This window comes from Desmodus rotundus, chromosome 1 (genome assembly GCF_022682495.2).
Source record: "Desmodus rotundus isolate HL8 chromosome 1, HLdesRot8A.1, whole genome shotgun sequence".
NCBI lineage: Eukaryota > Metazoa > Chordata > Mammalia > Chiroptera > Phyllostomidae > Desmodus > Desmodus rotundus.
Window position 1 is genome coordinate 120192174 of NC_071387.1, and position 25972 is coordinate 120218145.

The following is a 25972-nucleotide window of genomic DNA, read 5'->3' on the forward strand; positions in this document are numbered from 1 at the left end:
CACATAACCCTTTGGTACTCCCAGAGGGAGCAGCAGTTAGGGCCCAGACAGAAGGTCATCATGGGCCAGGACTTACCCGAGAAGGAACAGAGTCGGCTAAGTGGAAGAAACCAAAGCAGTGGGGTGGGATGGGCAATCCCATACCTGCCAGGAAGGCTCGGACCAGAGGAAGGAACAAATCTCAGGCCCATGCCAAGGCCCAGCCCCACTCCAGGGCTCAGCACCCTGCCCTGCTCTGCCTGGCTCAGGCTGTGCTGTCACCTAGCCTCTGCTCTCTGCAGATCTCGGAGCCCCAAGAGCAAAAGAAAAGAGAAGAACAAAGAGAGGAAGAGGTGAGCACTCTTTCCTCTTCTTCAGCCCGTCAGCACCCCCCCACCCCCCGCAGCAAAGCTGACCTTCTGCATCACAGAGGCACAGAGAGTGCATTTTGTGCCCCCTGCCCAGACAGAAAACTCAGACCCAGAGAGTAAGCCAGGAACCCTCGTGAGTCAGTGGCAGTGCTGGGACTGGAACCCCGGCCTCTTGCCTCCCAGTCCAGGGTCTTTTCAGGCTCAGTCCTTGTAACCCCCCTGCACCTCTCCAGAGTCTTGGGGGGCTGGGACCATCTAGAGAAAAGGGTGTGTTTTCCTAATTCCCACAAATGACCCACAGGGAGCTGGGCTTTGCACCAGCGTGGGCAGGCTTTGTGTATTTTTGGAGGAGACTGGGGGAGAGGATAGTGGTCAGCAGTGGCTCGCCCCAGGCCTTCACAGGGACCCCCCATGGGGAGGTCAAGCAGAACTTAGGTACGGGCTGATTTCTCCCCCAGGCCACAGGAGTCTCCTGGCCGAAGGTCCCACCGCCACAGCAGCAGAAGTTCCCACAGCCCCTCACTCTCCTCCCAGGACAGTGATTCCAGATCACCGAGCAGGTAGGTCCCGGGCCACTGGGAGCCTCAAGGTCTGGTTGAGCTGGGCTTTCTGCTGGAGGGATGCGGCTTGCCTATTAAACATCCGCAAGGGCTGGGGAGCCAGGCTGATAGAACAGCAACCAATCAGTGGGTCCTTTACCAAGGCAGTGCCATTGCCAGCCTGGAACTGAGCTTGGCGCCCCAGACCTTGAATGGAAATCAAGGCCAGGAGAGAACTGGGGCCTTGCTCTCTAAATAGGAGGGTTCCCTGTCTAGTGCAGGGGCGGGTAGAGGCCTCTTGTAGAGGGGCGTCCTACGCTAGCTGCCCCGCGCCCCGTGTCCCCTGACCCCAGGCTGAGCCCCAAGCACCGAGACGAAAGTCGGAAGACAGGCAGCCAGCGGTCCAGCGGGAGCCGATCGCCTTCCCCGTCGGGCGGCAGCGGCTGGGCGTCGCCCCAACAGAATGGAGGCAGCGGGCAGAGGAGCGGAGCGCGCGGGGGCCGCCCGGGCTCGGCGCAGAGCCCGCCCGATGTACGTACGCCTGGTTTTGCAGAGGGTTCCCGCGCCGCGCGGGCTGCGCCATGCTGGGACTGGGCCAGCCGCTGCTGGGCGGGGGCGGTGAGTGTGTAACGGGGCAGGGGCGCTGCCAGCCTCCCTCAGTCTGCCGCTTCCCCCTCCCGTGCGACATCCCTTGAACCGGAGCGGCTAGGAGTGCTTGGTTGTTATGCCCACCCGGCCCTAGTGTCCTGGGGCGGGAGTGGGGGCCCTGCAGGCTTGGGCCACCCTTGAGCTTGGCAAACTGAAGGCCAGAGAGGGTTGATCACCGGGACACTCAGCCATTTGGGTAAGCAGTTGAGTAGGAACCAAGAGCTCTTGCCTCCCTCCCCCAGGCATATTGGGGTGGGAGCGGGCAAGGCCGTTGGAACAGGACTCCAGAGACAGGACTTCCCTGGGCATCGCTTGGGCCCTGAGCCTCCTCTTCATCAAGTTCTCTCCCCCCTCAGAGTGCTCTCTGTCCCTCAACGCCCTCACTAGCCCCCGCCCCTCTCTCAGATCCCTGCCCCCATCTTAGTCCCCTTGCCACAACAGAGCTGCGGTCCTAAAGTCCCTGCTGCAGGGGGTCCGTCCTTTCTCAGGCACTGCCCTCCCTGGGGTAGGTCAGACCTGGAGGTTCCACTTCCCATCCTTCCTAGGGCACTTCCCAGTGTACCCATTGCTCCCTGGGAGACCACAACAACAGCCCCCTCCTCCCAAAAACCTGTCCCCATCCATCCTCCAGGAGGGGCAGAGATTCCTTGAGACCCCTAGGTAGGCGGGGTGACTGCAAGAGCTCACAGCAAGGGTCTGAGCCAGGGTGGGGCTTCTCCCAGGCCCCAGGGGAGGCCCATAGCCTGCTTTTATTTGTTGATCTTAGTAGGGCGCAGAGGCCCTCTCGGGGAGAAGGGGCTGCAGCACTGGCAGGGGCACTGGGTGGGCACAGAGACTCAGAGTGGGCAATCCGCAAGTTCCCTCCCACCCCCAGCCAGACCCACAGGCTGCCCAGCAGTCTCGGGGCCAGGGCGGGGGGTGGGGGGCGCTGCCCCTTCCCAGATCTCAGGTCTCAGCAGCGAACATGTACGTGTTGGTCGGTTTCATTTTGATTTTTGGCTGTTTTCCGTTCACTTCCTTTCTTTACCCAAATACTCTTAGTCCATGGCCTCAGCTGGGAAAGCCAAGGACACCTGACAAAAGGCCCTTGGTCTCAAGGTTAATTTTTGTTAGGGGCATTACCTGTCTGGAAATTGCCCCGCTGGACAGGATGCCAGGCTCCTGAGCTCCGAGGGGCTGGTCCAGCCACGTGGGGATGATCACTCCGGTGTCCCTGGATCTGTCTGGGGTGTGGGAGAGGGCACACAGAGGCAGCTGAGGGCAGCCAGGGCAGGGACAAGTCCAAGACATGACACCCAACCTGGGTGCCCTCCCACCCCATGGGCACAGGGCCCTGACGTTCTCAGGTCCCACCCTTCCCAGAGGTACAGAAAAGCATGTTCTTTCAGTCAGGGTGAAAAGGAGCCCCCTTCCCACTTTTGGTCCCCCCCACCCCCCACCCAGCCTTGGACACCTAAGCAACAGCCCCCACAAGAGCCCTGGGCATGTGCAGCCAGGTAGACCCCAGGGGCAAGCAGTCAGGGAAGGCGGCCTAGCCTCCGGCCTGGGGAGAAAGCCTCGACCCCACCCCAGTCTCATCTCCCTCCCAAAATGGGACTCAGTTTTGACATTGCTGTGGGAGTTTTCTAGGAGACAACATTCCGTTACTCCTTTCACAAGACATGCTCCCCAGTCCTCTCAGTAAGTCTGGGGTCTGGGAGACCAGGGACTGTGGGATGTCCCCGCCTCTCACCTGCAGGCAGAGCCCCTCCTCTCCTGTGAAGCCTTTTCTAAAAGTGAAATGGGGACACAGACTTCGCCATTAACCAACCATGTTTCTTGGGAAGAGTACTGGGGGTGGTATTCTTGGACTCTACCTTTAAAGAAAAAAGAGAGAGAGACAAATGGAAAAAGAAAAGCTCACCATTTTTAACCCCGTCTATGTTTTTGTTTTGTTTTTGCTTTTTTAGCCTCCCATTTGAAACGTGGTAATATTGTGATTCCATTTCTCCTTTAGTGGCGAGGGGAGAGGGTGGGGAAGTTTATGTAACTTTTCCTGTTATTTCGTTTTTGTTTGTGTTTTTGTTTCCTTTTTTTTTTTTTCTTCCTTTTGTAATGTACAGAAATGCAAACTATCTCTCTGGGGTTTTCTCTATCTTTTTCTCTGTTGTTCTAGAATTTTGCTTTTGTGCGTTACTGTGGGAGCCTCTGCTCCTAACGCGGAAATGGTTTTTGAATCTCAAGTGAACATTAATGACATACGTATCTCTTTGTACTCATTTTGTCCGTTGCAATCAGAATTTAAAAGGGAAGATAACTCCTGAAAACTGATTCCCATGCCATCGGCTTGTGCCAAATCTTCAGCAGCAGCCACCCCTCCCATCGGCCCCCGGGCACAGGGCACACTGGTGGGACTGCCTTGGCTTTCAAATTAATAAAAGGGGTACAGATTGCACTTCTGGGTCCCTGTCTATAAGGAACCTGGGAGAGAAGATGAAAGGGAGAGACTTGTCCCAGTCACCCAGGGACCTTTCCAGAGCAGTGAGCTTCCTGTGTCCCCTCAGTTCCATCTAGTACAAGAAGGCTGGGCCTGACAGGGACAGGCTGCTCAGCACCTTCTGTGCCAGGCCTCAGATCCCTAGGAGGCCCTGGAACGAGGAGCTGAAGACCCCTGAGAGAGGTTAGCTCAGGCGAGGGCGTCAAAGCCAGACACTCCCAAGCAAGAGAAAAACAGTCCGTCCTGGTCCAGAAGCTGAGGTCGGCGGGATGCTGGCTCCCAACATCTGTGTGTCGTCCTGTCCCAGGCCAGGGCCGAACCCCACAGAGGGGTTTCTGGGTTCTGCCGCTTACTGCTCTCCACAGCTCACAGAGATCAAATGACCATCTCAAGTCACACGGCATTTTAGAGGGAGATCTAAAAGGAAACCCTCTGACCTCAAGACCCCCAGCCAGTCAAGATGTGAAGACAGTAGCCAGTGGGAGGCAAACTCCAAGGGCCCTGAACAGGAGGAGGAGGATTTGGGAGGTGGATGCTGGGAGTCTCCGCTCATGCCTTCCCCCTGGGGATCCCTCCAGGTGCTGATGGGAGGCCCCAGCTCTCTCAGCTTCCCAGCACTCAGGCCTGCCCACACGAAGACCAGGACAGAGGCGCGCCTGGCGCCGCATGAGCACAAGTCTATCTGACTGCAGCTTTAGCAGCTCGTGGGGCCCTAAGGCCTCGCAGCTCACACTCGTGGAGGAGGAAATAGGGGGGCCCAGAGAGCCAAGGGAGCTGCTCTAGGGCACACGATGTCGGGTAGAAGAGTAAGACGCTGAGCCCAAAGCCCAGCAGCCAGGGTGTGCAGGGTTTGCAGCCTTAGAAGTAGGGCCCCCTGACTTGGCGCCACCTGTCCCTGGCATTGGAAGTGTCTCACCGTTCGCTGAGAGTGCCACTCATGGCTCCTGAGCAAGGCCCCCAGGCTCTCTCTGACCTCAGCCTCTGGCTCGAATTTCATCACAAAATGGGCAGCTTAGGGTGACCCCAAGAAGAGGTGCCTCCGCCCACAGCACTCCCTGACCTGCCTCATGCCAGGCCTCTCTCCTCCACACCCCCAGGAAAGTGCAATGTCCGTGGCTGGAGCCGGGCAGTCAGAGTAGGCAGGGACACCTTGGCATTTCTTCCCGGATGGAGGAATGAATTTTGCTAAAATGGTGCTGAAGCCACGGGAAAGCGAGTCAGGTTGACTTGAGGCAAGATCAGTCCTCCCAATTGAATCTGTGGTTGTCTTCCCTTTTAAATGCACAGTTCCCCTTTCAGCCCATCTGTCCACTCTGATTGGCCTTGTTTAAACAGCTTCTCTTTCTTTCTGGCTGGGTCCACCTTTCTCTCTATTTCCTGTTCTCTCTCTCTCTCTCTCTCCCTCTCTTTCTCTCTTCTTGTGTCTCTCTGTCTGTTTCTCTCCATCTCTCCCCTGAAATGGGCCTATCTCCCCAGGCTGCCAGCCACTCCTTCACCCACCCTGTGGTTCTGCTTCCATCAGCTGCTTCCTGCATGCCCTCTGGAGGTTTTCTGTTGTTTAAAGAGTTAAGAAAAGCTTGCCTTTTGGAACCTGTTGGGGTGGGGGGGAAGCGAACAGTGATGGCTGGGCAGGAGCCCCCTGCCATCCCAGGGACTAGACCAAAAGCCACACTTGGCTGCCCGTATGCCAAATCACAGGGGTAGCGCAGCTTAGAGTCACTGTCTTTGCCCGTTCTGCATTCCCAATGCGGAGACCTTCTTTTCTTTTTTATTATTGCATTCCCGTCCCTGACCACTGAGAAGGTAGGTATCCCAGCTCAGCTGTGCGCTCGCTCGCTCCCATCTCCAGATAAGCCCTGCCACTCTGCTTGGTTTGAATGTGGTTTTCTTTCTCTCTCTTTCTCTCAGTCTCGCTCTGGTTGGTTTTCTCCCTTTCCCTTTTCTTTATTTTAGTGACTACTCATTTGTAACTTGCATTTTCTCCAAATGAGCTACAAAGCTGTGTTTCCTGGTTTTGTCGTTTGGTTTTCTTGACCCCCTGCCCCCACCCCCACCTCAACAACTTTTCTGGTTCATTCTTCCCTCCTTTCCACTTTCCCTGCTCCTTCTTCTTTCTCTCCACCTCACTCCCACCTCCCAATTCCCCTTCATGCCCTCTCTTTCTCATTTTGTTGTCTGAATGCATTTCTGTGTGGTTTAGCATTCCAAGTTTGTGTCCCCTTCCTGAACTCTATGCTGTGGTTGAGCCGATTTGATTTCTGTTGTCTGGAGTAACTGCTAACCCTCTCACCCCTCACCCCTGCCAGCCCTTGGGGCCCACTTGGGCAAGGAGCCTTTGTTGGTGGAGGGGCCTCTGCTGGGCCTTTTGGCCTCCAGATCCTGGAGGAAGTTCTGGCTGAGGTCAGGCCTGGGGAAAGAACCCTGTCCCACTCTCTGGGGCTGCTGGGCTCCCACAGGTCCTGCCTGCACTGGCTGCAGGTGGAGCCCTAGGCTGGGAGCTACAGGACCATGGGGCTGACACCAGGGCTGAACCCCACAGCTCCATCTTTGGGGTGTGATGGTAGTTGAGCTTCGGGTGCAGGGGTGAGCTGGCAAGGCGTAGGCACCGGACTCAGAGGCCCTACTTAGAAAAGTCTCTGTGGGGTAATTTGGGGGTAGAAGGAACTCTCAGTTAACCCCCGCCTCCATGGACCACTACCCAATCCAGACAGGCGCTCCCTCCTTCCCCCAGCATCTTTCCATCTTCTGAATTTGAGCTTAATATGCAGAACAATCCAGAAGCGATAGGCAGTAGAGGCCAGGGACCCCCAAGGTTAGGGCAGGACCAGGCTTGGTGGGACTTGGGATTTCCAGCCCAGTGCTCATCTAACCCCGCTGAGGGCACGTGTCAGATGCTGGTCCTCAGGGACGCCAGCTCCCCATCCCTGCCCTTTGCACTGTTTTCTGTCCCACCTAGGAGCAGCCACAGAAGTTTGACATCCCAACCCTCGGGAGGCCTCGCTGGGCCTCCATCCTCAGCTTTGAAAATAGAAGTCCTCTTCTCCCCACTTGCTGACCCCAGGGGCAGGTCCTCAGGAGCTTACCCACTCAGAACATTCTTCAACCCTGGGTGGAGCCAGGAGGGCAGACAGGAAATTGTGGAGGGAGAAAGCGCTGCTGGTCCGATGGGGGAGTGGAGGCCCCACCCTCAAGGACTACCTGATGTGACCAGACGCCCAGAAACAGGATCCTCCAAGGCTGAGTTGGAGGGGGTAGTATTCCAGATGCTCGGTTATTCTTGTCTTTAAGAACACCAGGATCGGGCAAGCACACTATTCCTTTCTACTCTCTTCCCTTTGTCTTTTCCCCGCAAAGATTTCTTACATGAGCAAAAAAAAAGATGTTGCATAGGAAGTCAGTGATCACCCAATACCATTGTACATTTTTCTCTCCAAATTAACTGAATCAAATTGCTTTTTTAGGTATCACTTACATTTAACTTGAGGTAAACTCTCACTAAAACAATTAAGAAACTAAAACAAAAAAGATGTCGGGGAGCAGGTGACATGAAGGACAAGAGGAGCTCCTAGGAGCAGGCCTCGGGGGCAGGGGAGGTCTCACTCACTCACTCACACACACACTGAGCAAGCATTAGCTGAGCATGCCTCCGTGCCAGGCCCTGCCTGAGTCCCTGCCCAGGGAGGGACAGGCAGACCTGGGTTTGCAGCCCCCACCTGCCAGGCTGGAGGACAGACAAAAAGACCACTCAGAACAATGAGAGAGGAAAAGCTGAACCAGGAATGGGGAGCTCTGCTCACCAGAGTAGCCCGAGCCCTAGCACATCCCAGAGCAGTGCATACTGAAGGAAGGAACAAGGGTCTGTGGGGTCATAGAGGAGCACACCTGATACAGGGTGAAGCTCGGGAGGCTTCCTGGAGGTGGTGGCCTTGGGCTGACTATAGAGGGGAGATAAGCATTAGCCAGGCTGTGAGTCAGAGTGGGGAAAGGGAGAGGGGAGAATGGGTCCAGGCAAGAGGGACAGGACTCACACAGAACAGGCTTCCAGAGATGTTTGGTGGTCCCTGGCCACCACAGTCCTGTCTGGCAATGAGATCCCATGGTCCCTGGGCTTGTGTCTTCCTCACTTCCTGAAGTTGAGGCTCGCCCTCTGGCAGGATCCTGGTGACCCTTTCATGAGGGCTTCTGGAGGGATGGACGGATAAGTGTGAGATTGGCTCTAGGAGTTTTCCCCCAAGGGAGGGCACTACATGTCCCCCTAGCTAGTAACATCTTCCTCTTGTCTGCCATCACCCTGGCATTCAGAGGACATGCCATGGGGCCCATGCCTTCCTGCCCCGCTCTGACCCTGTTTGTCTCTGAGGGAACAGAGTCGGTCATTCGCTGTAAAGACCTCTCCACCCCTGAATAGACCCACCCTGTTCCGAAAGACCCCAGTTATGCTCATTTTACCTGCGGGGAAACTGAGGCCCCAGAGTTAGGTTACTTCCTTGTCTCTCAGCAAACTCACTGCAGAGTTGATTCCACTGTGTTCACCTTGCCCATTACTATCATCTTGAGCTATGGCAGCCAGTTGGCTTGGAGGAGGTGAGAGGGAAATGGGAAAGAGCTTAGACTTCAAGACGTGCCAGGCAGGAAGGGTCTAGATCAGCACAAGGGGTGTAGCCTGGGGACTTGCACCTCAGTGACTGGGGACAGCAATGTGATGGGGGTGCACATTCACCCAGCCCAGGCCCTTTTTATTCTCACCACTCCCAGATCAACAGTGGGAAGGAGAGAGGGCCCTGCAGTGCCTATGAGAAGGAACCGCATGGCCGTTGGTCTTCTTCCCACCCTGCTGGTCTCCTCCCAGAGTCCGAAATAGTGGCTCAGATCCGGAGTCTGGGTTGGAGCAGAACTCAAGTGCAGGCCCTCATTCCCAAGTTTAAACTTCTGCCCGCTCGCATTGCTGCCCCCCACCCCTGAAAGTAGCAAGCAAAGGCTTCATAAAGGCAGGGCTCAGTGTCGCCTTGGGTGTGGGCTACTATGCATTAGCTGCCAGGACACCCACTCTCCCACCCAGTATCTGTTCATGCTACACTTTTTGACAATGCAGGGAATAGAAAAGAAACTGGGGAACTTGGAGAGTTCTCTCTCATTTCCTTCTCTGGAAGGAAAAGGATGCTGGATGGCAGAATCTTGTGCTGGGGGCTCGGGAGCTGTACCGGCGGGGGTGGAGGGCATGCGTGTTGGGGAGCCCAGGGTCTCTGGTAATGTCTATTGAGAATGGAAATGCCATCTCAGAGGGGCCACGGCTGAACAATGAAGCCTCCCTCTCTCTTAGCCTAGGGTCAGTGTGCTTGGAAGGGCATCTTGGTACCTGGTAATACTTATTCTGCCCCCCATGCCTGCCTGTGCCCCCAAAGAGAGATGCCAGGCGCTCCCGGGAGGAGGTCTTCATGGCCCCTCTGGCTCTGGTCAGCTGCTTTCACCTTCTATGGCTGGTACTCATTGGGTGCTTCAGCCATCAGCCATGAGCTTGCTGTGCCTCTCCACCAATGGGGCTGACTTCTTGTCTCTACCTTCATGCCCAAGCTGGATCTGGGCTTGTCCAGAAAGACCTTGGCACCACCCTGTCCCCTGCAGGAAGCACCAGGGCCATGTCAACCACACACTCCTTCTGGCCCTTGGCAGCAAGGTACCCTGAGGGGTGGCAGCTGGTTTTGTTCTCTCATCTCAAGAGCCTGTCAGAAGAACTTGGCCCAGACCCTCCCTCTAACCGAAGTCTCCCTGGTTTGGCCTTGGCTCTTGTAAGGGCATTTCTTCCTTCCTCAGCAAACAGTACTGAAGCCCTACTAGGTGCCAAATTCTGTGATAAAGACCCAGGTTACAGAGCTGAATTCAACACCAAATCTGCCCTGGAGGTACTCAAGGACAAGTTGGTGCTGGTGATCGGGGGTGGGATGGGAGTAATGGACAGACTTATAAACAGACCAGTGTAATTAACTGTTACCACATGGAAGCCCAAGGACAGGAGGAGGGGCAGCTCTGTGGAGGGAGGGGGATGGAGAGGGCGGTCAGGGGGCATGCAGAGCATCTTGGAATGTTTGCTCTGGAAGGAACATCAGGAAGCAAAGCCTAACACTCCCATTTTGTGGATGGGGAAACTAAGGCCCAGGATGGGGAAGTGACTTGGCCGGGGTCACCAAGTAAGGTAGTGGCAGGCTCTGGGACCCTGGTTCCCACAAGGCCCTTTTGAAGGACCAGGTGCCCTTGCTGGTTGTCTGTATGCAGATCCTTGTGTCCTAACTCCACTTTTGGAAAAACAGATGACATCTCTATTCAGTGGTCATGGTCACCCAAGAGGCGCCTGCCTGCCTGCTCAGGCCCGAGGAGCCAGGCGCTGCCAGTCCTTCCTCCAGAGGCAGTGTGGCCTCCTTTAGGCCTAGAATGGGGTGGTTGAGTTTTTTTCTCTCTCTCTCTATCTCTCTTGCATTTTTGTGAATCTAATGATGAACTTACGCTACCACACTTTTCCCTTCTCTTACACATCTTACCTACTAAAGGAGGAAGTGCCACTTTATTGGTAAGTGGACGTTAACCAAGAGGGACTTAAAAAATCAGAACTTAAAAAAAAAAAAAAGAAAAGAAAAGAAAAAGAAAAGAGAGAAACAGAAAGACAGTCGGGTGCTACTGACAGCTCCACAGGTCTCTGCAGGGCCGGAAAACACAGAAAGAAAAATGTTAACAGAAAAATGTCAGTTCCCCAGGAGTTAAGACATTGTTTTTGATTTCGGTATCTAATGACATTTGTGGATTTTGTTTTTTATTTCTGTTTTTTCTTCCCTTTCTTCGGTTTAGTTTTGAGTTCAGTTGTCCCGCCCCCACCCCATCTGTGTGCCGTGTGCCCCTCCATGCCCTCACTCACCCCCACGCGCTGGGGGGCCTGGCCTGCTGGGCTGGCCCTGGTCGGGCCTCCCGGTGCCCGCCCTCTCTCTTCTCTCTGCTGGGATCGTCCGTCCCGTGGAGGGGGGCAGTGCCAGCCCCGTGCCCGTCCTGGAGCCCCTCCCTGTCAGCCCTCACCGCTCCGTCCCTCTTGTGTTTTGCATGCTGAGAACCTTGCATGAGCTGCACTGTTGAGGCCAGAAGGTGGACCCGCAGGAGAGGCAGAGGCAGGGCAGGCGCGGGGAACCGTGTGTGCGATGCTCCGGGACTGGCAGCCCCCGGCCTGGGCCCGGTGAAAGCCCCCTCTCCTTCTCTCCCCCCACCCCACCCACCCGCTCTCTCACCCTCCATCTTCCGCTCCTTTTCTTGGTCTGTCCTCTCTTTCTCGGATTCCTCATCTCTGTTCTCTCTCCTCACTGTCCCCTCTGACTCTGCCTCTCGCCCCTCTGGGTTCTCCGTCTCCTCTCGTTTCCGTCTCTGCTCTGGTCTCTGTCCCCTCTCTCCGTCCTCCCCTCCCCCGCCCCCGCCGTGCCCTCTCTGCCTCTCTCCCCGTCAGAAGCCCAGCTCGCCCTCGCCCAGGGCTGGCGACCAGGCGGAGGCCGGCGCAGCCACGTCGCCCGCGCGGGGGAAGGAGAGCGCGAGTCCGCGCTCGGCGCCGTCGTCGCAGGGCCGAGGAGAGCGCGCAGCGGGCGGACGGTCCAGGAGGCGGCGACGGCGGCGGCGGCGGCGACGTCGGCGGCGCTCGCGGTCCCCGACGTCCGCGCCCCGCCGGAGGGGCCGCCGGCGCGGCCGGCCCGCGCCGCCCCGGGGGTCGTCGCGCTCACTCAGCAGCGACTCCGGCGGCGGCGGCGGCGGGGCGCCCGGCCCCGAGCCCGGCTCCGAGCGAGGCCACGGCGGGCACGGTAAACGGTGAGTGACTTCCCTGCGCGCACAGCCCTCCCCACGGGACACCCACCCCACCCTCCGCAGCCCTGCTCCCCCTCCCCCGCTCACTGATCACTCTCCCACGACCCCACCGAGCACCCCTTTCCGCACTGATTTCTCTGCCCGCCCCCTCCCGTCCTCAGGAAACCTTCCCGGTTCCAGGAACCTTCCACCCCCAGCTCACTCACAACGTCCTCCCGCTCGCGAACCCGTCCTCCCCCCGCTAACCTCCTCCCGCATCAGTCCCTGCCCCTCCTGAGTCCCTTCCTCTCCCCGAGCCCGCTTTCTCCCTAGCTGAGCCCGTGTCGCCCTGCCCCTCCTCCAGGGCCAAGGAGCGGCCCCCGCGCGCGCGGCCGGCCAGCACCTCCCCGTCCCCAGGTGCGCACGGCCGGCACGGCGGCCCGGACGGGAAGAGCTCGTCGCGCAGCCCCGGCCCCCACCCGCGCTCGTGGAGCTCCAGCCGTTCGCCCTCCAAATCCCGCTCGCGCTCGGCGGAGAGGAGGGCCCGCAGCCCCAGCCGCTCACCGTCGCCCAAGAAACCGCCGGGCCGGTAAGTGCGGGCCGGGTCCCGCCGGGCTGCGGGGGCGAAGGAGGGGTGCGGGAGGCCGGGGGTGGGGGGGAGCGCGCCCGGAGCGCCCTCGCGCGGCGGCGGCGCTCATCTCGGTCCTGCCCCGCAGGGACAAGGACGGCGAAGGCCGCGCGAGGCACGCGGACGCCGACGCCGCCCGCGCCCGGCGCCGCTCCCGCAGCTATTCGCCCATCCGCAAGCGTCGCCGGGACTCGCCCAGCTTCATGGAGCCGCGGCGCATCACCAGGTACGGAGGGCCCAGAGGACCAGCCAGGGACCTAGGGCGTGAAGGCCCCTAGGACCTCCGGGGACGCCAACGGAACCTACCGCTGGGAGGGGAGGGGGCTGAAGGAAGGACGTGGGGGTTCAGCAAAAGGAAGAGGGTTCACTGAGGAGAGAGGCTAGAACTGGTGGTGCTGGGGAGGGGGTGGGACTCAGAGACAGAAGTGGGGGTTCTTTGAGGGAAGGAAGGCCTCAAGAAGCGAATGGTCCCGGTGGGGGCCTGAAGGCCCGTGGAGGGGAGGGGGAATCTGCACTTGGGGCTGAGTGGAAAACTGCAAACCGGAAATTAAGTTGTGGAAGATTCCAGCCATCCCTCCAGGAGCCCGTTCCTCCCTCCTTCCCTCCCCACATTCGTCTCCTGGCAATGATGTCTCCTTTTCTCCTTCGTCTCAAGGTCCAGCCTGCTGAGTGGCCTGTGGCCAGCCTGGGGGCCGGGTGCACCCCCTCTCCACAGGCTGCAGGGGAGATGCCCATGTGAGCTGATCTGGCTCTGTTCAGCTGTCTGTCTGCCTCACCTCTTCTCACTAACCTCACTGCTCACCTTCTAGCCCCCTGGGGAATTTGGAGGAGGGGGCAACAGCAGCCTGATCTCTGGGGCAGCTGTGGGAGAAACCCATCCCTCCCACTTTCCCCACATAGTCCAGGGGGGCTGGGCCATGATCAGAGCTTCTCTGCCAGGACAGGAGAGTTTGGGCCTGAGTCTCCAGGGGAGCCAATGGTCTGTGTTTGCAAAAATCACCCAGAAATCCTAGACCCCTGACCCTGGGTAGAAGGCCTCAAGCAAAATTCTGAGCTCCGCTCTGCTGCAGCCTTACCCGGCAGCCTTGGGGGATCAGTGGGCCTCTCTGTGTCTCTGCTCCAAACTGTAAGCAGGCCTCCCTGAGCATCTTTTGAGCTCCCACATGGTTTGATTCTCCAGCTAGCCCTTCCTAGTCTTTGATGATCACATTGCCTCCTCCCTTTGCCCCAGAGCTAGAGGCCAGACCATGAGGCTTGGGACATCCCCCAGACAGGTAACACGCTCCACCCATATATGAGGGGTCCTAAGATGGCAGACCCCCACACCTGCTACCTGGCCCAGGCTGCCCCCTCCTCCTCCCACTAACGTACACCTGTTTTCTTCCTCAGAATTAACCCCGCGCGATGGGGGTTGTCACCCCCTTAACCACTCTCTTTTCTTCTCTTTGGGTCACAGTCTCCTGGCTTCAAACTAACTCCAGGGTTGGCGGGAGGTAGCTGAGTGAGGAGAGGGGGACAGTGGGCCTGGGCCAGGCGGTGGGCGTGGGCAGCAGTGGCCAGGGGTCTCTTCCTCGTTCCCTCTACGTGACCTGAAAAACCCAAAGCATCCATTCTGTGGGGGACAGAGGAGCAGAGCTGGGCCACACACACAAATGTTTCCATGCACAGAAGCCACTGCTTAGTTCTGCTGACGGGAATTGTCTGTATTTAAAACTAATATTCATTCAACAAATACTTACTGAGCACCTGCTCAGATCAAGCTGAGATCCGGGCCCCTTTCCCTGAAGACAAATGAGGAAAATCAAAAACGATCAACGCGAAGTTGGCAAGTGACCACTGACTGTCCAGTCCTGCTGGTCAGGGCACCCCAAGGCCAGGGTTCAAGGGCATCTGAGGCAGAAGAGCCCTAGCCACTGCTGGGGAGGGGCTCGGGGCCCAAGTGAGGGCCCAGTATGGGCAGAGCTTGGTGCCCTGGATGGCCTGTAATCAGCTTTTCCCTCCCGGCAGTGCCCGAAAGCGGCCCATTCCCTACTACCGGCCCAGCCCCTCATCCTCCTCCTCCAGCTGCCTGAGCAGTGACTACTCCAGCCGGAGCCCCAGCCGCAGCCCCAGTCCCGGCCACAGCCACGGAAGCTACAGCAGCCACAGTCGTGGGACCCGAAGCCGCACGCGCAGCCCCTCCCGGACCCTCAGTCCCAGCTACCACAGCCGGAGCAGCTCAGAAAGTGGGGGCTTCTGAGCCCTTAGAGAGCCAGCTTGGTGCCCCCTGGCACAGGGAGAGGCGAGGGGTCAGGCCCCAGGACCCATGGGGGGGGCCTACACCCTACTGCTACAAAGAGGTCCCAGGGCCAGGGAAGACCTTGAGGTGGGTGCCCTGCAAACAAGGAGGAGCTGGGTTCTGTTACTTCTAGAAGGTCCCTACCCCCTCCTCCTGCCTGACACAATGTCCAGGGAACAAAGAGCCTTTCGAACACAGGGATCACCCTGTCCCCCCCTTCCTGCTTGATGCCGCTCACCAGGCTGGGGATCTTAGCTCAGTGGACCCAGGGACGCCTCCAAAGATGCCAATCCTGGGAGCCTCCCCCACCTACTTCACAGGGCCCTTGGTTCATCGCTATCACTAGGCGGGCGAGGAGGTGGGAGAACAGGCAGGATCTTAGAAAGAAGAATGGATTAACCCTTGGTGTACCACCATCCGGGCTGGGGAGCTGCTTCCTTCTGAGTTGGCTGCAGGACCCTGGCTAAGGGCTGGAGGCTGGCCCTGTAGCCTGCCCAGCCCCTTCCCAGGCCCAGGAGTGCCAGGAGGGGCCAGGGAACTCACTCCCAGTCCCACCTCCCCTCTCCAGGCCAGTCTGTCCCCTCTGGCCCTCACCTCTCACCTCATGACCTGGGCCAAGGCCACACCAACCAGGCCTTCTGCATGACAATAGATGGGTTACACGGACCACAACTGAGTGAAACTGAGATGCAAAGGGGTTCAGGTCAGGAGGTGGAGGAGAGAAGGGGTGGATGGAGGAAGAGCCTGTGAGAAGAGGGGAGTGCAGCCTGATGGCTGTGCAGGCCCTGGTGTTCCCACGTGCCCCTTGTCTGGGATGTGGGCCAGACCGCACACAGCGTCACAGGCAAGGGTAATGTGGGCTTCAGGGCCTGCCCGAGGGGGAACTTCCTCCTCAGGGTTTGTAGGGGTGCGTCCAGCCAGGGCTTCCAGAGAAGGGTGCTATAGCCCTTGGAAGAAAGGGTAGGATCTAGACTGAGGACCTTGGCCTAGGGCATCGACAGGAAGCAGTGGCCCCCAGCCCTCTTCTGCTGCTCCCAGCCCCCTCCTCCTGGGGCCCTCAGGGATCTCACGAAGTCTTCCTTGGCCCAATAGGGCAGATGCCCTGGGCTCCGGTGGGGGGAGGGGTCTGGGATCTGGTCCGGGTGCCCCCTCTCTATTTTCCACTCCCTTTTTTTCCGCGGTGCGGATAAAACTTGGGACTCTAATAAAACACTCAGTGCCCAAAGGGCAGGTGGTGAGACCAGGCCTCTGTGGATTTGGGTTCCTGGAGAGTATGGGGAGGGCGTGGAGTCCTGGGGCCCTTTCCACTGAGAAATGAGAGGGGCTCAGACCCCTCAGGACCCAGGGAGAAGAACTGGCACCAAGGAACCAGAGCCCAGCACCTCCAATCCCCCTGCCTCTGTGCAGGGGTCTGCAGAGCCCACAGCTAAGTGGGGAGGAAAACTGGGACCCAAGATGATCACTCCCACTACCCTCAACCTGCACACCCCATCTTGCTTCAGCAGTGAGTGGAGGTGGGGCAGAGGGAGGAGACACGGGGCCAACACACAGGCGCCTCCCTATATGTGGAATGTTCCAGAACGGGATAGAAGAGAGTTTGGAGCGTCATGTGACTGAATCCAGGCTCCCACTCTCCCCGTGTGACAGGCAGGGCTGAGAGGTAGCTGACAGGAAGTACGGTCCTGAGAGTGCCAGGTGCCAGGACTGGCGCGGAGCAAGTATTTGATAGGCTGCCTCCAGTCCCGGCAGGGCACTGGGGTGGGGCCTAGGAAGGGAGAGTTTAAAATAGTGGGTTGTTTTTTTCTTTTGACAGTTGTATTGTATTTCTTTTATATAGATCTAAACAAATACACAAAATCTCCCCTCCCCCTCCTCTCTTCTCCCCTTCCTCTTTCTCCTCCTCCTCTGCTCCTTTTCTCTCAGAGTGGTGAATTTGATCCCAGTTTTGAATCAGCTGCCTGTTGGGAAGCTGATGAAGGTTGGGAACCCTTTTCCCAGAAGATGGGTGCATGCCCACAATTTGGCATGCAATTTTGGATCTCACAGACACTACTAAGCCTTTAGGGTCCCCCGGTCCACCTATACTGAGGAAGCATCTGACGTGTCCACCATGATACAGACATGAGACAGATGTCCCGGTCTGGTCCGGTCCCCAGAGCAGGGAGGCCACGTTCCTGAAGCCAGTGGCTGCAGCTGTGTATGACCTCTCCAGTTTTTTTTTTTCCCCTCTGACTTAGAAGGGGCCACTGAGAAGCCTTTTGGCCAGTGGCTCTATTTCTGATCTGAGAAAGCTCTTCAAGAAAGTACCTATCTCTTTAAACCTTTCCAAAGTTCAGCAAAACTGGGCCTCAGACAAGCTCTTGGGGTTCCAAGGAGCCTATATTTGGCCCTGCTCTGGGCATGCCACCTCCTGGGCAGGGGACCAGGAAACACAGAGGTGGGCGTGAAAATTCAGCCTGTCTCACACTGAGCCCGTACCTGCTCCTCCCCTACTCTCCCCATTCCCTTTCCTCATTGCTCAGCCTGCTGCCTTCCTCCCTGAACGCTAGGTGATACCACTTCTCCCTTTCTGCCCCTCCTCCGTTGCTGGCCCAACAATCCTGGGCCCTGTCACTAGCACCCCTCCTATGCCTACCTCTTGCCCCTCCAATCTATCCTGCTCTATCTAAAATGCAGATCCGACCTCTCATTCACTCATTCCACATTAAACACACACTGCTGGGTGCCAGACACCGGCTCCGAGGGCACAGTATTGAACTAATGGAGCAGAACTTTCTGCCCTGTGGGCCCTGCATCCTGCAATCGAGTCCGCCAGCTCGTGGGGCTTGGAAGGCTTCTTAATGGCTCCACCTGGAACGGCCATCCTTTCCTCCTGCCAGCCCTCCAACCTCCCTTTACTCTGGTACACTCCAGTTCCGCTGACACTCCTCCCTGAGCCCCCCAAGAATGTCCCTTCACCTCCGCAGGTTCAGGTGAGGCTCGGCTAGACTGCCTCCTACTCTGAAGAGCCTCTGGCCCCCAGCTGTGGTGGCCACCCCTGCCTCTGGGTTCTTTCAGTGCTGGGTCCGTTCTTGCCTTTAAGGCCTTAAGCTCTTGTTCCAGTGTTTGTTGGCGTGTCTCTCTCTTCCTACATATGTGAGCCTCTGGAGCCCACCCCCTGCTTTATTGGTCTCTTCTACCCATAAAGCAGGTGCCCTTGAAATGTTTGTTGAATGAGTAAATGAGCAAACAAGGGAGCCAGGGAGTAAGAAGTTCCAGAAACCCTGAGGAACGGCAGGGGCCCAAAGGCAAGGTGTGGTGGCAGCAAGGAGACACTAGAGGGCGACAGAGAGAGGAAAAACTGCCCGTTAGTATCAGCGGGGAGGGACACAAAACAGGCATGGACTGAGAGGACAGTCCTGGGGGAGGGTCCAAGTCAGCCTGGTGGCCTGAAGCTCTTGTCCTCACCGCCCATTCCCTAGGGAAAGGTGGGAAGGGTACCAGGGTACCAAGCCCCTGTCCCTCCCACGGACTGGGATCAGCCTCTGTTCTGTACCTTGGGAAGAGGGAAAATACTGACAGTAAGGCAGGCATGCAGGAAAACAGGAAACTCCAATTCTGCCCTGGTAACAAGGAGGGGGAAATGGGCTGGGGGTCGGGGGACCTTCCCAGGATGCGAGCCTTTGGGATGCAGGGGGTTCTCTCCTGGTCTCTCTCTCTCCACAAAAGGGGGTTTCAAGGACCACCCCTCCCACTTCCAGTCCTTCCCTTCCCAACACACACAGTAGCCAGGCAGCCGGACAGGGCTTTCTTGTGTTCTGTTTTCCTTAATTGGTTTCCCAAGCCCAGGGAAATAAGTCACAAGTGCACATGCCCAGTTCGGGTGTTCCAGCTGGCACCACCCCCTCCTCATCCCCTGCCTCTCTGAGATGCTCTTGGAAGCCCCCTGGCCTCTTACCAGCCTCTCTTAGCCGAGGGGGTATTCAACAAACTGGGCCTATCACCAAGCACCTTCCCTTCCTTCCCCAGGCCCCCCTCTGCCTGAGAAAGGCTCTCAGGACAATTAAGACATGAGTGTGCCTCCTACTCTGTCCCCAGCAGTAGGGCCTCCCACCTCCGCGACCACCGCAGGGTGCCACATCTCCACAACCTTCCTCACCCCCTCGCTTCCACTCACCATATACACCCCCATTCCGGCAGCATTAGATGGCAGAGCAGGCAGTGTAGGGAACCTGGGGGAGGGGGGAGTGGAGGAGAAACTGTTGATTCACGGCGCTGGAAGGAGTCTTACAGAACATCCAGTCCCATGGTCTCATTGTACAGATGAAGAAAATGAGTCACGGGAGCTGGCTGCCGGCCAAGGTCACAGAGGGAGAGACATGCAGGTTCCCCAGACTCCCACACTAGACACATTCTTTCTGCTGGGCGCAGGGCTGTAAGGGACAGAGGATGAGTCCCCTCTCACATGGCCCCTTGTTGGACCCTTTCGGTCACAGTGGGGGCTAGGTGATCCCAAGGCCAGCCAGAAGCCAGAGGCCCAGTGTAAGGGGGCAGGCTGGAAGTGGGCTTTGGGCATGGACTTCTAGAGGGTCCGTGTCTAGACATTTCCAGAAAGACCTGGTGCCGCCCACCCCCACGTGCTCTGATTACTGCTGCCCACGTTTTCAGCTTCCAGGAGGCTCGGTGACAGGCACAATGTGTCAGCTGTCAGGCCTCTCCAGGGAGCTCTGGCAGTTGCCTGAAGATTCTCGGACTTTCTCTGAGGAGATGGCTCAGCCACAGTTGGCATAGGCCAGCCAAGGGTGTGGCTAATGTGGCCAAAGTTGCAGGCACAGTGCCAGGCTGGGAGGCTGGTCTTGGTGCTGCTGTAGAGTACCCCAGACTTTGAGGACAGGGATCAGGGGAGGAGCCTTTCCAACTAAGTAATCCCAGACTCTGCAATACCTACCTCCCCTCCCCTCTTCTCCCCCCTCCCCCACCACCAAGGCTTCTGGGAAATCCCTGGGGGTGGAGTTAGCTGTCCTCTTAATCCCAGAAAAACTATCCCTGGCAGCTCAGTGACTGGAATGCTACAGCAGATGATTGTCAAAGAACATTTGGGCAGGTGGGCAAGTGGAGACTGACATTCAGCCCTTCTCTTGCCAAGCCCTGTGCCTGGGTTCAGGGGTTCAACCTTCTGGAGAAAGGGCATCTGGTCAGGGCTGGAGGGACCCCAGAGAGTCTGGCCCAACCCTCCCTGTCCTGAGAGGCAAGCCTTGGCTGAACAAAGCACCCTGCACCCAGAAGCCCACAGACCACAGCCTTCCCTAGACTGCCTGGGAAGTCTGTCCCCCGCGGGACAGGCGATCAGGAGGCCAGAATTCCAATACCTCACACCCCCTTCCAGCTTTGTGACCTCGGGCAGTCCCAGCCCTCAGTTTCCTCATTTCAATAGTGGGACTCTGATGAGATACTTGGATATGCTGTAAAGCGCATACAACTGGGGGATTCTCATTAGCCTAAGTCTCAATATGCCAAATTAAAGGCCCCCTTTCCACAGTAATGACTAACACTACTCTGCAAGAGCACCAGGCACTTCACATGCATTACTGCATTTGAGATTCACCACAACCCTGCAAGACAGGTGCATTATTAGCCATATTTTGCAGATGGAAAAATGTGGGTTCAGAGAGGTCACCAGGCCCATGAACAGCAGCACCCAGATTCAAGCCCAGCCCATCCAACCCCAAAACCCAGTTCTCCCACACCACACCCATGTCCCCTCCCTTGTGATTGGCAGAGTCCCTCAAGAACTGGTCCACCGAAGGTAAATGTGAGTTCTCCATTCTGCCTCCTCCACATGCTGTGGGCAGAGTGCTGGGGTTGTCGCCCCGCAGGTTGCACGACTTCTCCTGGCTGGGGCAGCAGGGATGGATCCTCCCGTCTAGTTTCAGGCAGGGTGAAGGGTGCTATGAAGGGAGCCTTTGTCTACAAAGTGCTGGCAGCCAGGCAGGCAGCCTCCACCCAAAGCATGGCTGGGCCTGGCTGGGCCGCACCTGAAAGCATCCATGACGACACCTGACTGCTCCCTCTAGGGCGGGGTGCCTGGGCTCCAGGTCTGGGCCAAGGTGGGCAGGCAGGGGCAGACAAGGGCCCTCCCTAGCTCCTGACCTAATCCAGATTTTATAGAGCTGGGGACGGGCGGGGCTGGGAGTGCCAAGGAGTGAAGGCCTGCGGCTTCTGGAAGCTGAGACCCTTGTCAAGTAGCCAGTAGCTCCCAACTATGACCCACTGGGCTCATGATGTGATGACCCAGCAAGGGAGGTGGGGCAGAGGTCAGGGGTCCTGTCTACCTTGCACCCTTGGCCTAAGAGAGACCCGGGTGCTCAGAGGCCTTTCCAGAGATGACTTCAGATTTGCGTGGCCCAGCCCCAGCTCTTCCCTGATGGAGGGCAAGTGGGTAAGAAAGACAGACATTCAGGAGCTTGCTCTCTGGAAGAGAAAACAGGCTTAGAGAGAGCGTGACACTTGCTGCCCCTCGTTCATCGAGGTAAGTGTCCTGCCGTCTGGCCTCCAGCCTATCACGTGTCCTGCACAGAGCAAGGCCCCTTGTAGAACTTACAGAGAATAGCCTCGGCCCCAGGAGAGGGCCAACAAGCAGAGGGGGTCTCAGAAAGAGAGGCAGTAGGGGAACTCCAAGGAAGGAGCCCCTGAGGGTAAGAGTCCTGAGCACTAGAGGCAAGAGACTCACTCTGCTGGTGTCTTATGGGAGACACCAGGCCAGTCGCTCTCAACCTCTTTCCTCATCTGAAAAGGAGGGGGAATAGGACAGAAGTCGGGCAAAGGAAGGCTGGACCAGGGTCACGCCTATGAAGGCAGGAAAGAGGGAATGTCAGGATTGTGGCAGGAGCCAAGGGGCACCCTCTCTCCCAGAGGTGGGAGATTGAGGCCTGGATTCCATAGGTGGTCGGGTAGGAGGTAGGGTTAAGGGGCAGGTCTCGGGCTACAAGCAAGATTTAGCAAACTGTACCAGCTGGAGCCCCTCCCCCTTTGTACTATAGGAATCAGAAACAAAAGGGGATTTATGACCCCAATTTGCAAAAAGGGAAACTGAGGCCTAGAGAAAGGAGGGGCCTTGCCCAAAATCACACAGCAAGTCGATGGCAAAGCCCAGGCTACATTCGAGGTTGCTGCATTTCAGCTTCCCTGTCCTCGAGGAAAAACAGGTTGCATCGAGCAAGTGCAGAGCAGGCGTTTGGGACGCCTGTGACAATCCATTAGGCAGTCACTGTCTGCTGTGACAGTTACGTCAAGTGCCGTGTCAGGACTGAGGTAATGGGAACACCCTTAGGAGGGGCCCGGAAGGCCCAAAACCACAAAGTTAAATGCTCAGAAAAGGATTCCACCTGGACACCAGTATGAGTGGGACCTCCGCCTCTCGTGGGCTGTAAGAAATCAGAACGCCGACCGCCCAGCAGCACTTGAGCTTGGCTGTACCATGGGCTGTGACTGGAGTCCTGCTGAACTTCCACTCCCCCGGACATGTGCTGCCCCGTAGCAGCCTGGCTGGAGAGGGGTGTCTGCCTCTCCACCTGCAGACGCTGCCGCCGGTGATCAGGACTTTCGCTGAACGCTTGCTCTGCTCGCATAAACTCCCCTCTCTGTGTGTGACCCGTGTGTGACTCTATTGGCTTATAGGGGAGGTCTCCCCTAATGAACCTGGCATTGGGGAAAGACACAAATGTGTGTGAGTGACTCGTGTTAGTGATGTTCCCTCACTCATAACATAGGTATAATATAGAGATTGACAATAACCTCCCTTCCTCCTGCCTCCCTCTCAGCACTGGACCTGGGGGTTCTCCTCTGGGCCGGCCCCACTGCTCCGAGCAGGGGGAAATGGCCAGACCCACATATGCCACTGCCGCAGAGACAGGCACGTACGCTCCTTCCTCCTCCCTCTCTTCAATTCCGGTACTCAGTAACACTAGTGAACAATTATCGCATACCAGGCCCTGGGCTAAAGTCTGCGCTTGCATTAAGTCACTGAATCCTCATACCAACGTGATGACATAACCGTTATCATCATCATCATCTCCATTTTCCAGATGGGAAAACTGAGGCACACAGTCTAACTCGCACTAGGCAGAACCAGGATGCGAACTTAAGCAGCCTGGCTCTACAGTCCACACCCCTAAAAACCACACCAGACTGCTTCTTACAAGACGTTATATCACATATACCCTGTGGTTCAAATCTGGTTCTAGCTGTGCGGTCTGGGACAAGTGGCTCGACCTCTCTCAGCTTTGTCCAGCGGGACAAAAGGGCGAGACGGTCCACAGGTAGCAGTCCAGTGCGTTAGCGCCCAGGCCTGCGAGCGTCCAGCAGTGGGCACTGCATCAGCATCAGCGATTCAGTCGCTTGTGTTTTTCGAACCAGAGAAGTTTCCAGATGTGGGTAGAGCCTTCCTCGCCCCGCCCCCTCCCCGGTATGCAGGGGGAGGAGCTGCCACAACTAGTCATTGCCGTTAATAGAGAACTGAAGCACCGCCTGCTAAAAATATCCGGCTGAAGCCCTTTAAAAGCTCGGCTGGCGCCAGCGCCAAACATCTCTCGGAGCCTCAGCCAGAAGCACAGAACCGAGTCAGCATGGCCGAGCGCCGCGTTCCCTTCTCGCTCCTGCGGAGCTCTAGCTGGGACCCTTTCCGCGACTGGTACCCGATCCACAGCCGCCTCTTCGATCAGGCCTTCGGAATGCCGCGGCTGCCAGAGGAATGGTCGCAGTTGTTCAGCCACAGCGGCTGGCCGGGCTACGTGCGCCCGCTGACCGCCCCCGGCGAGGGCTCCCGGGCAGTGGCTGCGCCCGTCTACAGCCGCGCGCTCAACAGGCAGCTCAGCAGCGGCATCTCGGAGATCCAGCAGACGGTGGACCGCTGGCGAGTGTCCCTGGACGTCAACCACTTCGCCCCCCAGGAGCTGACGGTCAAGACCAAGGATGGTGTGGTGGAGATCACCGGTGAGCCCCCCCACCCCCACCCTGCGGGGATTAAGCTGGCAGGGCGGGAAGCCTGGCCCTGCCCCGGGTCTGCGCCCCTTTCTCCAGAATAGGGGGTGCGGATAGCTAAGGGACCTTTCGACCTTAAATAATCGCTCTATCAGGGGAAGAACCGCCCTTCCAGGGGAGATCGCCTCCCTAGCCACCGGCTCGCCTCAATAATCAGGTTCCCCAGAGCCGTTCCTGCCCAGTACCGGTCAGTGGAGGGGGCGTGTGCGCCAGGCAACCAAACTTTCCAGAAACTTATGAGGGCCTGGGACAGTCTGGGGCCCCCAAATCCCTCCACCAGTCTGGGTCCACCGTGAATCCAGGCCACCAGGTGGGGTGTGTTTGTATGTAGTCTGGCCTGAGAGGCGGCCCCTCGCACACACTCTGACGACCTTCCCTTTCCCAGGCAAGCACGAAGAGAGACAGGATGAGCACGGCTACATTTCCCGGTGCTTCACTCGGAAATACACGTGAGTCCTGGGCCAGATGGTTGGGGGGCCGGGAGGAGGGTGCAGTGACTTAACTGTATGTGACTCTTGTCCTCTCTCTCTGCATTTTCAGGCTTCCGCCTGGTGTGGACCCCACCCTGGTGTCCTCCTCCCTGTCCCCTGAGGGCACACTCACTGTGGAGGCCCCGATGCCCAAGCCAGCCAACCAGTCAGCAGAGATCACCATCCCTGTCACCTTTGAGGCTCGTGCCCAGCTTGGGGGCCCAGAAGCTGGGAAGTCTGAGTAGCCTGGAGCCAAGTAAAGGCCTTAGACCTGCAATCACGGGCCGTCCCTGCCCGTCAGCCTGTACGCTCTTTTGATACATGTTCTGCTTTTCTCAAATAAAGTTCAAAGCAACTGCCTACCACCGTCTCAGACCCTGGTGTTTGTGGAGCCCTGGGATTTGGTGCCGTTTGCTGGCTCACAGGTTCCTCACACTTGCTGAGGGCCTGCTGTGTGCCAAGCCCCCTGCTGGGCCCTGTGAATGCAGTGGTATCCATCGCAGGACTCAGCCTTGCTCTGCAGCCCAGTGTCCATTAAGAGAGAAGGAATGATTACAACCAGCAATTAAAACCCCAGGCTTGGGTAATCAGGGACACCTAGGCTGGGGTCAGGTGGAAGGGGACAGCAGGGCTCAGGGAAGGGAACTTCTGGGAGCTATTACTGACTTCATCATAACTTTGTCATCCTCCTAGAGAGGGACAGGACCATGTATGGGAGGTGTGCTGACTTTCTGAGGGGAGGTGGGCCTAGTCAGAGGACCCACTCTCCCTCCCCCCATGCTTATGCATGCAGGATGGGCCCTGGGCCTTCAGGCCTGAGGGTGGCCGCCAGAGAGTGAGACTAGGTTTTTGAGGAAGAGAGGCAAAGACCTTGACAGGGTGGGGCAGGAACAGTCACACCTACCTTGGCCCTCCCATTGGTCCCCTTGTCCAACCCACCCGCCTCTTACCTGGCCCCAGGAGGGTCCGGAGGCGCCTGGGAGAGGGAGAGAGCAGATGGGGGCTTCAGAGCGCAGTCTCAAGTGCTCCAGACTTTGAGAGACCACACACTGTCTCCATAGACAAGGTGCCGGGGCCTGAGGCTGTGGCGGGATACTCCTGCGGGATACTCCTGCACTCTTCTCTAAGCCCACAGCCCTGCTGTCCCAGGGAGCACTGCCCCTGATGCTGCCCAGCCTCCTCATTGCGCGTCTCTGGGGCAGGCTCCCTGTGGGGATTCCACAACATGGAGCAGGAATAAAGCCAAAGCAGGCCTCAGCCCTCGGAGGCCTTACCAGACCTGGAGGGAAGCCAACTGGAAAATAAACACATGGACCCAGGACTGTTGCGCTGGAGCAGCTGGCAGCACAGGTTGGGGCTGAACCTACCCTTCCACCTTTCATTTCCTAAGCTCCAGTCTCCTAAATCTGCCATCCTCCTTCCAGGCACACACACACCACATCTCAGGTGTATCCTGGACACCTCCATGCTCCTGTGGCCACAACCCAGAGTCAGCCCGTGTAGTTCTCGCCCTTGCTCTGAGCACCAGCAACCTTGTAGCCGGCAGTGGGATGGCCCCGGCCTCAGCGGTGTGGCTTCATCCTCCCACCTGTCAGAGAGAGCTGTAGCCAGGCTGCCAGTGCCCTTGAAGTATGGGAAAGCTGACGCCAAGCCTTTGACAAGGTAATCCTCACATCAGCCCTAGGAAGAGGTCCGGTTAGTCCTGCTTAACTGGGCACAAGCGAGCTTCAAAGAAGTGAAGAAACTTGCCCTCGTCCAC

The 25972-nt window shown here is 57.7% G+C and overlaps 2 protein-coding genes across 3 annotated transcripts in view; both read left to right on the top strand.

The window, feature by feature from the left end:
* The window catches only part of SRRM3 (serine/arginine repetitive matrix 3), a 53514-nt gene extending 37551 nt beyond the window's left edge, over positions 1-15963 (top strand). Inside the window, exons 9-16 of one of the 2 annotated variants that reach the window (XM_053930224.1) lie at positions 282-332; positions 809-910; positions 1243-1420; positions 11491-11843; positions 12184-12408; positions 12536-12673; positions 13103-13182; positions 14455-14669. In XM_053930224.1, the coding sequence (XP_053786199.1) occupies positions 282-332; positions 809-910; positions 1243-1420; positions 11491-11843; positions 12184-12408; positions 12536-12673; positions 13103-13182; positions 14455-14519 (1192 nt within the window). In that variant the 3' untranslated portion in view covers positions 14520-14669. Of the gene's footprint in view, positions 1-281; positions 333-808; positions 911-1242; positions 1421-11490; positions 11844-12183; positions 12409-12535; positions 12674-13102; positions 13183-14454 lie in introns of both variants that reach the window. The other variant, XM_053930214.1, reaches the window with a different exon arrangement.
* A 7262-nt stretch (positions 15964-23225) lies between these two features.
* On the top strand, positions 23226-24575 carry HSPB1 (heat shock protein family B (small) member 1). Its single transcript, XM_024571544.4, has 3 exons — positions 23226-23695; positions 24129-24192; positions 24284-24575. Exons 1-3 carry the CDS (start codon positions 23329-23331, stop codon positions 24456-24458), a joined length of 606 nt encoding a protein of 201 aa, XP_024427312.1. The 5' UTR covers positions 23226-23328; the 3' UTR covers positions 24459-24575.
* The last annotated feature ends 1397 nt before the right edge of the window (positions 24576-25972 follow it).

Bases quoted from the DNA above. Each gene is read 5' to 3' on its own strand.
- HSPB1 (XM_024571544.4), top strand. From the start codon at position 23,329: ATGGCCGAGCGCCGCGTTCCCTTCTCGCTCCTGCGGAGCTCTAGCTGG. The intron at 23,696-24,128 runs GTGAGCCCCCCC...TCCCTTTCCCAG, and splicing joins TGGTGTGGTGGAGATCACCG to GCAAGCACGAAGAGAGACAG. The intron at 24,193-24,283 runs GTGAGTCCTGGG...CTGCATTTTCAG, and splicing joins TGCTTCACTCGGAAATACAC to GCTTCCGCCTGGTGTGGACC.